Source organism: Vigna angularis, chromosome 2 (assembly GCF_016808095.1).
Source record: "Vigna angularis cultivar LongXiaoDou No.4 chromosome 2, ASM1680809v1, whole genome shotgun sequence".
Taxonomy (NCBI): Eukaryota; Viridiplantae; Streptophyta; class Magnoliopsida; order Fabales; family Fabaceae; genus Vigna; species Vigna angularis.
This window is the reverse complement of record NC_068971.1, coordinates 48,243,059-48,255,934: the sequence shown is the minus strand read 5'-3', so window position 1 is coordinate 48,255,934 and position 12,876 is coordinate 48,243,059. Positions and strand designations below refer to the sequence as shown.

Here is a 12,876-nt window from a genome sequence, read left to right as displayed (position 1 = left end):
TTTTGATTATTATTTAATAATTTTCTTGTAGTGAGAAAAAACTTAATTTTAAAGAAATTTATTATTAAAGATATCTTGTATGTCATACAAAGTTTTTCATAAGAAAAATTTACTCTGTGAAAGACATTTTCTAACATGAATTTCTTAAATATCTTTTCTGATTCTTGTAATACTTTTTGTGATCCCTACAGGATGTACCCCTTTTAAGAAAAACATAATTATGTTCAAATGCTAAATAATTTTAAGAAACATGAGTAGCTCACACTTTTAAAAAACTTTTTATATATTTTTAACGTTTACTTAATTATGTTCAGATCAATTTTACTTGAGGAGCTCATACTTTTATATATATTTTTAAATTTTTACTTAATTATGTTCAGATCAATTTTAATTTGTGTTTTTAATCTAAAACTTAAAATTTCTCAAAAGTTCGAAGAAATCAAATTAAAGAATTTTTTTATAGGAGATATCATACCACAAAGTTTCTTCAAAAGTAAAGTTTCTTGCAAAAAATGATTCTTCTTTCAGTGAAAAAACATGAATTGCCAAGTAAAACTATATGAATCCCTAAGTCACACAATTAAGTAAAAATAAAAGTATAAAAGTGAGTTTTTTTTTTTAAAAATATTATGCTGTAAGTGTCATCAATTATTATGTGGTGAGGGTTAAATAAGTCACAACAAAATTGTGACAATGAATTACTATACGTTTAAATAATAATAATAATAATAATAATAATAATAACTATACAATGACTGTGAACTATAATTTTTGTCCAATAATAAACACTTGATCCAACATGTTACCAATAAGGAGTATTGGTAAATCTTGAAGAAATTTGTTTTGATGATGCTATAAGAAGTTTTAGTTGAAGAAGATATTAGAATTAGTTAAAAACAATTTGTAGAAATTAAATGTAGTAGGAAATTCTTGTAAACCTTGTAAACTTGCATTTTTAACTGCAATAATCGATTATGGAATGATAATAATCGATTATCACAGAGTCATACAGGAATAATCGATTATCACATCATATAATCGATTATCACTTACAATAATCGATTATTCGTGGCAGTTGAAACTTAACCTTAGATATTCAGAGCAGCTGGCTATATAGTGGTTTTTCTGTGAAGATTAAAAAAAGAAAAAGATAGTTGAACGAAAAGCTTTTGAGAATACAGTGTGATCTGAGGAAGTTCCAAAAGCTAGTTCATTGCATTGCCTGGTCTTGTGAAAAGGAGAAGCTCGCACTTTGTAGGTCAAAGGTCGGAGCGGTTCTCTTCAAGTTGGCAAAGTTGCTGTTCTTCCGGTTCGTTCGTTCGAAGGAAGGTTTTATCTTTTTTTTTGTTTAATTTACTCTATTGTAAACTTGTGAAACTAATTTTAGTGAAAACGTTAATCACTTTTTATAGTGATTAACAACTGGACGTAGATTCTTTTGAATCGAACCAGGATAAAAATTGCTTGTGTGATTTTTTCTATTCTCTATACTGATTACTGTTTTATGCACATCAACTGTTTGGAAATTTGTCTCTAAGAAAATTAAATTTCTAAAAAGGACCATCTTATTAAGAGTTTGACCGAACACGCCTTCCGCTTTATAAGTTATTCCGCTGCGCAACTCTATAACGGTACCGATTGTTCCAACAATTGGTATCAGAGCTTGCTTTGATATTTTTTCAAATTTTTCGAAAATGGCCAGTCATCAAACTCAAGTATATGCCGAGGGTGCTTCCATCAACAGACCACCACTCTTTACTGGTGATAACTATGCATTCTGGAAAGTCAGAATGGAAATTTTTATGGGGTCTGTTGACAGAGGCATCTGGGAAGCTGTACTAAATGGTCCCTATATTCCAAAAAGAACTATTGATGGTGTAGAAGTAGAAAAACCATACTTCAACTGGACTCCAGAGGAAAATAGAAGAGCTCAATTTGATATTAAGGCTCGCAACATTATTTCATCTGCTGTTGTACTTGATGAGTTTTATAGAATTTTAGTTTGTAAGACAGCACAAGAAATGTGGGAGGTTCTCAGAGTCACACATGAAGGAACAGAGGATGTGAAACGTGCAAGGAAGAACACTCTCATTCAGGAGTATGAGATGTTCAGAATGCAACCTGGAGAAACAATTTCTGATGTCCAAAAGCGGTTCATTCACATAGTGAACCACTTGACAGGGTTGGGTAAGACTTTTGATACTGATGAATTGAATGTAAAAATTTTGAAATCATTGGACAGGTCTTGGCAACCAAAGGTGACTGCCATCTCTGAGTCTCAAAATCTTACTCAAATGTCGATGCCAATTTTGTTTGGGAAACTCCGTGAGCATGAACTTGAGTTGAGAAGATTGACGGCTGAAGAAGATCAAGGCAAAAGAAAGACACTAGCCTTCAAGTCCGAGATCTCCAAAGGAAAGAACTCTAAAAGGATTGAAGATGATGACTCCAATGATGATGAAGAAAACATGAGTCTTATGATTAAGAAGTTTGCAAAATTTATGAAAGCAAAGGGAAGAGACAAATACCGTGAAGAAAGGAAAGAAAATCATGGATCTTCTTCAAGCATAAAATGTTATGGATGTGGAGAAAGAGGTCATGTGAAGACTGACTGTCCTAAAAATAAGAAAAGTGAAGAAAAGAAAGAAAGAAAGTTTCCAAAGAAGAAGAAAGCTTACATAGCTTGGGAAGAGAATGCTTCTAGTTCTTCAAGCTCAAGCGATTCAGATGAAGAAGCAAATTTGTGCTTAATGGCAGACTTAGAAGATGCAGGAAGCCAAGTAAGTGATTCTAGCTTAGAGTCAAGTAATGAGTTTGACTTACAAAAGGCATTTCTTGATTTGTTAAATGAATCTGAAAAACTTGATGTTGCTCATAAAAAGCTAAAGAAAGAGCATAATGAATTGAAATTGAGGTATGAAAAAGTACTAGATGACGAAGTTGTTTTAAGAAACAAAGTTAGTAATTTGGAAACTACATTATCTGAATCTGATACTATTGTACAACCTATTGAATGTCTATCGTGTAAAAGTCATCTGTTTGATATTGACATTCTTGAGAATTTACTTGCAAAGGCAACTAAGTCTAAGTCATATGCCAAAACAAACTTTGAGAAAAGCAATGCAAGAAGTGGAAACACGCATCTACACAAAAAATCTAAAGTGATAAAAACTCGTAGAGTTTGGGTAGAAAAAGGGACTTTTGTGAAAAATAAAGTGTATGAGGCTTGTTGTTTTTACTGCATGAAACTTGGTCACACCTCAAACAAATGCAGCATCAAACATTTTGGTGTTCCAAATGGTAGATATGCATGGGTTAAAACTGTAAAATGATGTATGTTTGCATAAACTAACCTCAAGGACCCATAATAAGATTGGGGACCTAAAGTCTTGCTCAAATTTGTTTTGTAGGAACTTACTAAGTCAAAGAAGTCACTGTGGTATCTTGACAGTGGTTGTTCAAGACACATGACCGGTGACAAGAAAAGGTTTATTTCTTTTGAGAAGAAGAAGCAAGGATTTGTGACTTATGGAGATAACAACAAAGGTAGAATCATTGGAACTGGAGACATTGGAGGAGGAAACACATTGACTATAAAGGACGTATTATGTGTTGAAGGTCTCAAACATAATCTCCTAAGCATAAGTCAATTATGTGACAAGGGTCTCAAGGTAACCTTTGAAAGTGATAGATGCACCGTATATTTTAAAGATTCTACTGAAATTGCTTTGCAAGGTGTTAGGCATAATAACATTTACTTGATTGATATTGAAAATGCATATAGTCATAATATAACATGTTTAGTTGCTAAAGAGGAAAACCCTTGGCTATGGCATAAAAGAGCTGCACATATTCATATGCAACATTTGAATAAATTGATTTCAAAAAATCTTGTGATTGGTTTGCCAAATTTAAAATTTGAGAAAAACAAACTTTGCTCTGCATGTCAAAAGGGAAAGCAAACCAAATCCTCATTCTCATCTAAAACCATGATTTCAACATCAAAACCTTTAGAACTTCTGCATATGGACTTGTTTGGTCCATCTAGAATTAAAAGTTTTGGTGGAAACTACTATGCTCTTGTGATTGTTGATGATTACACTAGATTTACTTGGACATTCTTCTTAACCCTTAAAAGTGAAGCTTTTAAAGCATTCAAATCGTTTGCAAAACGTGTTCAAAATGAAAAGGAATTGAAAATCAAAACCTTGAGAAGTGATCACGGTGGTGAGTTTGAAAATGAATCTTTTGAAAAGTTTTGTGAAGAACATGGAATTGCTCATAATTTTTCTGCTCCAAGAACTCCCCAACAAAATGGTGTTGTTGAAAGGAAAAATAGGTCATTAGAAGAACTAGCTAGGACTCTTTTAAATGAATCTAATGTGCCAAAATACTTTTGGGCTGATGCAGTTAGTACTGCTTGTTACGTGTTGAACAAAATGCTAATTAGGCCTATTCTTAAGCTAACTCCCTATGAACTGTTTAACGGTAGAAAACCAAATGTATCTCATTTGAAAATCTTTGGATGTAAATGTTTTGTTTTGAATAATGGTAAAGATAATCTAGGCAAATTTGATGCTAAATCTGATGAGGCAATCTTCTTAGGATATTCTTTAACTAGCAAAGCATATAGGGTGTTTAATAGAAGAACCTTGAAAATTGAAGAATCAATGCATGTTGTCTTTGATGAAATTGTGGACCTTGAGGTGAACCCTCTTGAGTCAAATAAACCAATTGCAGGTGATGAGGATTATTTGAGGGAAGCTCTTGAAGAGATGTATCTAAATGAAAACTATCCACCAGAAACTCAAAATGAACATTAAGTAGTTGATCCTAAAAGCTATCAACAACCAAGAGGACTTTCTCTGGACAACATCATCGGAGATATATTAAAAGGGGTAACTACTAGACACAATCTTAATAATTTCTGCTTAACAGTAGCTTTTGTGTCTCAGGTAGAACCTAAGAACATAAAGGAAGCTCTTCAAGATGATAAATGGTGTGTTGCTATGCAAGAAGAACTTAATCAATTTGAAAGGAATGATGTTTGGGAACTCATTCCTAGACAAGATGATTTTCAAATCATTGGAACAAAGTGGGTGTTTAGAAACAAGCTTGATGAAGATGGAAACATCACAAAGAACAAAGCCAGGTTAGTTGCAAAGGGCTACTGTCAAGAGGAAGGTATCGACTATGATGAAACTTACGCTCTAGTAGCCAGGTTAGAAGCAATTAGATTGTTACTTGCTTATGCCTCTTTGATGAAGTTTAAATTGTACCAAATGGATGTGAAAAGCGCATTTTTGAATGGTTTTATTAAAGAAGAGGTATATGTTAGTCAACCTCCTGGTTTTGAGGATTTTAAATATCCTAATCATGTTTATAAGTTGAAAAAGGCCTTGTATGGTCTTAAACAGGCACCTAGGTCTTGGTATGAAAGACTTAGTACCTTCTTGATTGAAAATGATTTCTCTAGAGGAAAGGTTGATTCCACCCTGTTTATTAAGAAAGTAGGAAAACATATCTTGATTGTTCAAGTATACGTAGATGATATTATTTTTGGGTCTACAAATGATTCATTATGTGAGGGATTTGCACAAATAATGCAAGGTGAATTTGAGATGTCTATGATGGGTGAGCTTACCTTCTTCTTAGGGCTGCAAATAAAGCAAATAGATGGGGGGACGTTTGTCTCCCAAATTAAATATTGTAGAGAAGTGCTTAAGAAGTTTGGTATGGATACTTGTAAAGTAGCCAACACACCTATGGCAACGTCTTGCTATTTAGATAAGGATGAATCTGGTGAAGGGGTAAATGAAACCATGTTTAGAGGAATGATAGGACCCTTACTGTATCTAACTGCTAGTAGACCAGACATTATGCAAAGTGTATGTGTGTGTGCTAGGTACCAAGCTAATCCTAAAGAATCTCATCTAATTGCTGTCAAAAGGATTTTGAAATACCTTAAAGGAACCATTTCTTTTGGACTTTGGTATCCATCTGATGCTTCACTTAGTTTAATAGGTTATTCTGATGCAGACTATGGTGGCTGTAAAATTGATAGGAAAAGTACTAGTGGCACTTGTCATTTTCTGGGTTGTTCTTTAGTGTCTTGGCATTCAAAGAAACAAGCTTGTGTAGCTTTATCTACTACTGAAGCTGAATACATTGTTGCTGGCAATTGTTGTGCCCAAATCTTATGGATGAAACAGCAACTGGAGGACTTTGATATTTTCCTTGATCACATTCCTCTGAAATGTGATAATACTAGTGCTATCAACCTAACTAAGAACCCCATCATGCACTCAAGAACTAAGCACATTGAAATTAGACATCACTTCTTGAGAGATCACATTCAAAAAGGAGATTGCCAAATTGAATACATTGACACGTTACATCAATTAGCTGATATCTTTACTAAAGCCCTACCTAAAGATAGATTCTATGAGCTTAGAAGAGAGTTAGGGGTATTAGACATGTCTTAGACTCCATATTTATGGTTCTTTGCAAATTTTCGTAAGATCAGCGTTAATAATCGATTATCATTAGGTCATAATCGATTATTACAAACCTGGGCAACATCCTCTACACTGAGATAATCGATTACCCCACCCAATAATCGATTATGAATCTTCAAATTCACTCCTGAAAAATCATGAGCAAATAATCGATTATCTTCATACATAATCGATTATCACACAATTTCTGGAAAGTGATCAACGAGCAGATAATCGATTATCACTTACGATAATCGATTATCACGCTACCAGTTTCGAAAATAAAGTCGTTGGAGCCTCCCATAACGGCTAAAAATGGCCATAAACGACTAGTTTTTCCCTTCTTCTTATAAATAGGCCCCTATAATCGATTATTAGACATCTCTTTGCACCCAGAAACTGCTGAAATCAAAATCTTGAGCTTTCAATCTCTCCAATTTTACTCACTTTCTCAAACTATCACTCCCTCAACTTTTCTCCATGGCAGATTCAAGGAGACATCGCCGCAGAGCTGTTGGAGCATCCTCTTCCTCTCAACCACGTCCGGCAACTATTGATGGATGGATTTCAGATCAAGGAAAACATGCGGACTATGTTACTTCCTGGCAAGAAAGAAGAATCATGGCGGTAAAGTATATTCGCCTTGATTTTTTCCGTTTCTATGGATTTCAATTTCCAGAGCTTTTTAATGATCAAGGACTCTCAAATCTGGTGGAGCAAAAAGGTTGCATTTATCCCGATCTCATCAGAGTGTTCTATTTCAACTTGAGATATCGAGATGGGATTATTTCCACTAAAGTCAAGGGTGTCCGCATAATTTTAGATGATGATGTGTGGACCAACGTTGCCCAACTACCCATCTGGGATGATGCTGTCAAAGTTCATCTCGGACTCCAAGATTTCGATCGATTATTGACTTTCCAATCCTTCCTACGTCACCCTGAACAACAGACTAATCGAAGGCAATTGCTTGTTGGAGGTTTCAAGGTTGAAGAAAGGATGATTCACTACTTACTTGTCTGGATCCTATGTCCTAGAGCAACCAATCATGCTCAATGCTCTGAACAGGATCTACTTCTTCTGTATGGGATCCTAAATCACATACACATCGATTGGCCTGCTCTCATTGCTGACACTATGGTAAAAGCTAAGAAATCCCATTCTTATCAATTTCCTTATGCTCTTCTTATTTCTAGAATCTTGGAGTACAAAGGTGTAAATGTTGAAGGAGAATTTGTCCAAGCCATTCAAGCTGTTGGCTCGGAAATTGGCGATACTACCTTTCGTCAGATGGGATTCATTACTAAAGGATGCATTCTCATTCACAAAGATGATGACCATCCTGATGCAGATGAAGATGATGACATCGATACTCATATGGCAGAACCAGTTAATGCTGCTGCTCCTTCTGATGCTGGTCCATCTACCATGCCCTCATCCTCCTCACTCTCCATGGAAGAACATTTTGCTAGGTTATCTAAGCAATTAGAGGATATGAGTCTAGCACAAAGAACACACTTTGAGGAGATTTATGAGTGGCAACAATCTGTTGATGAGTACATGGTTGATCAATTTCTTGATCTTGATGTTCGCCTATCTAACATCGAGAATCATCTCAACATTCAACCTACAGAGAGATCTCCTAGTCCTGAGTTTTAGATATAGATTCTATGTTAGACTGTTTTGTTGTTTGCTTGCCATTTCATCTATGTTATAATTCTGTTTGTTATGTGTCTTCTTATAATGTAATCTTTATTTTCATAAATAAAATGATCTCTTGATTATATGCATCATTTGTTTAATTGCGGGGGAGATCATATTTAGGGGGAGCCTTTAACATCCGATTTTTTTTGCTTCTGATCAAAAAGGGGGAGAAGAATAATACAAGGGGAAGTATAAATTATTACAGGTATTGCTAACTTTGTTGTTGTCTGTTAGCTTGTATGTTTTGCAGGTAAGCCAAAATTGCTTTTAAAATTGAATTTTTGATCATCATCAAAAAGGGGGAGATTGTTACCAATAAGGAGTATTGGTAAATCTTGAAGAAATTTGTTTTGATGATGCTACAAGAAGTTTTAGTTGAAGAAGATATTAGAATTAGTTAAAAGCAATTTGTAGAAATTAAATGTAGTAGGAAATTCTTGTAAACCTTGTAAACTTGCATTTTTAACTGCAATAATCGATTATGGAATGACAATAATCGATTATCACAGAGTCATACAGGAATAATCGATTATCACATCATATAATCGATTATCACATTTTGAAAACCCTGTAACGGACTTGAATAATCGATTATCACTTACAATAATCGATTATTCGTGGCAGTTGAAACTTAACCTTAGATATTCAGAGCAGCTGGTTATATAGTGGTTTTTCTGTGAAGATTAAAAAAAGAAAAAGATAGTTGAACGAAAAGCTTTTGAGAATACAGTGTGATCTGAGGAAGTTCCAAAAGCTAGTTCATTGCATTGCCTGGTCTTGTGAAAAGGAGAAGCTCGCACTTTGTGGGTCAAAGGTCGGAGCGGTTCTCTTCAAGTTGGCAAAGTTGTTGTTCTTCCGGTTCGTTCGTTCGAAGGAAGGTTTTATCTTTCTTTTTGTTTCATTTACTCTATTGTAAACTTGTGAAACTAATTTTAGTGAAAACGTTAATCACTTTTTATAGTGATTAACAACTGGACGTAGATTCTTTTGAATCGAACCAGGATAAAAATTGCTTGTGTGATTTTTTCTATTCTCTATACTGATTACTGTTTTATGCACATCAACTGTTTGGAAATTTGTCTCTAAGAAAATTAAATTTCTAAAAAGGATCATCTTATTAAGAGTTTGACCGAACACGCCTTCCGCTTTATAAGTTATTCCGCTGCACAACTCTATAACGGTACCGATTGTTCCAACACAACACATTATCAGAATTAAATTCATTATCTATTTATTAAAAATGATGTAAAATTATAATAGCTACAAGAGGACTACAAGTAATATGGAGACAACAAAATATTATTTAAGAAATAATTGTAAAAACCTCTATTAAATTTTAGAATTGACAAAACAAATCTGGATCCGCGGGCTACCCACAAAATTTACCGGATCAAGTAAGAGTTTTCCACCTACCAACCTGTTGATAAAAAATAAATTTAATTGTTTTTTATTTTAAATAATTAATTATTTATATTAAAATTTTAATTAATTATATTTAATTTGAATGAAATAATTTAGTTTGTAAATATTTAATATTAATTATAATATTTTTGAATTTTATAATATTTATTTTTTTTAATTTGTAATAATATATTAATGAATTAATTAAATTGATTAAATTTTATTGTTTTCAATTATTTAATGTTTAATTTGTTTTATAGTTTTTTAAATTTTGATAGTTTTAAGATATTTTGTTACTTTAAATATTTATAATTATTTAAATATTTTAATTAATTACTTTTTTTTGAATTAAAATTACTTGTTTGTAATTATTTAAAATTTCTGTATGTTTGCTGAGAGATTCCTGGTCCATTTTTTCACTAGAATAATCACTACTAAGGTTTCTAAGGTGGTTTCATCAGTATATAATGTCTGATGCTAATTTATCTTCTAAACCATATTTTATACCGATATTTAGTAAATTTTCACATGACCAAATCACATGTTTTGGTGGTGTCACTTGCTATTTAGTTAAATAAGATTTAGGTAAGGTTACACAACATAACACAACATATGAAAACCTTAGTAGTGAATTTAATTGATGAGCATCGGATATGAAAAACAACATGCATCTATACGAAGAAAATGCATCGGATACCAACATAAACAGCGGATATGAAACACAACACCACATAAAAGCATCGAATATGGAAATCTGAATAGAAAAGTATCGGATTTTCATATTCGATACACACATTTTCATATCAATTTTTATTTTTTTTTAAATATTTTTATTAAATTTAATAAATTTATACAAATTATTTTTTAAGAATGAATAAGTATCTAATTAAAATAGAAGAGAAGAACAAATTCAAATAAATATTAAAATAGAAGAAAAGAACAAATTCAAATAAATATTAAATAGAAGAGAAGAACAGATTCAAATAAATGGGGTGCAGGGTTTATAATGAATGAAATGGGGTGAGGGTAGGGTTTCGAAATATATATTCAAGACAAATTTAAGGTTTTTAACACTATGCACAGAATTTCTCAACGAACAAAAATTAATGCATAATCACTTTCATTAATTACAGGGTATTTCTAGAGGTATAGAATGAAAGGGATGGAAATGCTGAAACACCCTTCCTTTTATCACTCCTGTTGAATATGTCCTAGACTATGTTGTTTCTTAAAAATTATTTAATATTGCGAGGACCGAAAAAAGAATGCTTAAAAAATTTCTATAAACAATTTTCATTAAAAAAAGACATAAAGTAAAATGTCATAAAATTTCTATAACCTCCTTTGAATTTTGTGACTATTTGTACGTGTTTATTAAAAGTATGATGCAGGGGCCACAGAAATAATGTAAGGAGCACAGAAATGATATAAGTAACTTTTGTCCTATATAGGTTTCCACATCTATTTAAACTCCATCCTAACGTTCTTGTTTTATCAAAATCCATAATCTTCTAAAACCAATGCTTCATTTTCTCTATCTTTAATTTTGATTTGGTTGTGCAAGTTTAGCTTTTGGGTTTTGGGGTTTGGGAAGAAATCATGGGGTTTCAAAACTTGGTCTTGATGAGTTTTATGATGATCTTGTGCATCAGTCTATACGTGAATTGCATTGATATTGCTGAAGAAAGAATAGTTGCCCAAAGACCTAACGATTTCATCAAACGAAATGGCACCCGTTTTTTCCTAAATGGGAAGCCACACTACTTCAACGGATTCAATGCATATTGGCTAATGATTTTTGCAGCCGACCCATCTACAAGTTCTAAGGTCACTACAGTTTTTCAAGAAGCTTCCAAACATGGTTTAAACTTAGCAAGAACATGGGCATTCAATGATGGAGGTTACAAAGCCCTTCAAACTTCACCTGGTATTTACGACGAGAATGTTTTCAGGGTACTGTATCGTTACTCCCCTTAACTATATATCTTTGAGCTCTTCATTCACACATACTTTGCAGTTTTTTTATTTTTAAAGATGTCACCTTGCATGGTTTGCAGGCATTGGATGCTGTGATATCAGAAGCAGGAAAATATGGCATACGATTGATTCTAAGCCTGGTAGATAATTGGAAAGCTGGTGGTGGAAAGAATCAGTATGTTCAATGGGCAAAACAACGTGGTCAGAGCGTAAGAACTGAGGATGACTTCTTCTCTAATCCCCTCACTAAGCAATTCTACAAAAATCATGTCAAGGTATAACAACCATAAATATGCACATGCATTCTCAACTATTATCATTTTTCATTAAACGATAATGTAAAATAAAATACCTCTGCACTATAAAAATATTCTAATTAATTACTTTATCTAATGCAGACAGTGTTGACAAGAAAAAATACAGTGACTGGATTATTATACAAGGATGACCCCACCATTTTTTCGTGGGAGCTCATGAATGAACCTCGTTCTTCAGACTTTTCCGGGAAACAAGTTCAGGTAATTTTATGTGTTGTCATTGTAAAAAGAAAAAAAGTGATTATGATGTATGAAAAGAAAGTTTATTAACTTACAGGATTGGGTGAGTGAGATGGCTGCTTATGTGAAGTCCATTGACAACAAACACTTACTGCAAGTAGGGCTTGAAGGGTTTTATGGTAATTCAATGCCAGAAAGAGGACTGATCAATCCTGATGGACTCCATGCAGGAACTGATTTCATTTCTAACAACCTAGTTCCTGAAATCGATTATGCTTCCATTCATGCCTACCCTGATGAATGGTAATAAATATTTTCATTTTTTCACTGTGATAAATATGGAAACTTTACAATATATGTGTGAATTGATGGTTGGTTTCTGCTGCAGGATGGCGCGGTTTAACCAATCACATCAAGATGTCTTCACTGAAAGATGGGTTAGCACGCATATTCAAGATGCACAAAATGTTCTACGAAAGCCCATTCTTATTACGGAGTTTGGGTTAAGTGCAACATTTCGAGGATTCACCAATGCTAGAAGGGATCGATTGTATGCAAAATTTTACAAATGGGTATACGGCAGCGCTAGCCAGAGGGGACCATGTGCTGGTGCAGCTTTTTGGCAATTATTTGTTGAAGGAATGGATAACATGGCCGATGGTTATGTTATCATCTTTCAACGGAATCCTTCTACTACCAAAATCATCGTCCAACAATCTCTAAGAATGTCTCGTATTCGATAATCATATGTTGTACAAGTTGTTCCTTAAATCAAATAAATGATTATCATATGTTGTACA

At 33.3% G+C, this 12,876-nt stretch overlaps 1 protein-coding gene across 1 annotated transcript; it reads left to right on the top strand.

Moving 5' to 3' along the window:
• Positions 1 to 11,090: 11,090 nt before the first annotated feature.
• On the top strand, positions 11,091 to 12,876 carry LOC108328418 (mannan endo-1,4-beta-mannosidase 4). Its single transcript, XM_017562285.2, has 5 exons — positions 11,091 to 11,555; positions 11,660 to 11,854; positions 11,978 to 12,097; positions 12,174 to 12,379; positions 12,465 to 12,876. The coding sequence occupies exons 1-5, from the start codon at positions 11,202 to 11,204 to the stop codon at positions 12,817 to 12,819; spliced, it is 1,230 nt and encodes a 409-aa protein (XP_017417774.1). The 5' UTR covers positions 11,091 to 11,201; the 3' UTR covers positions 12,820 to 12,876.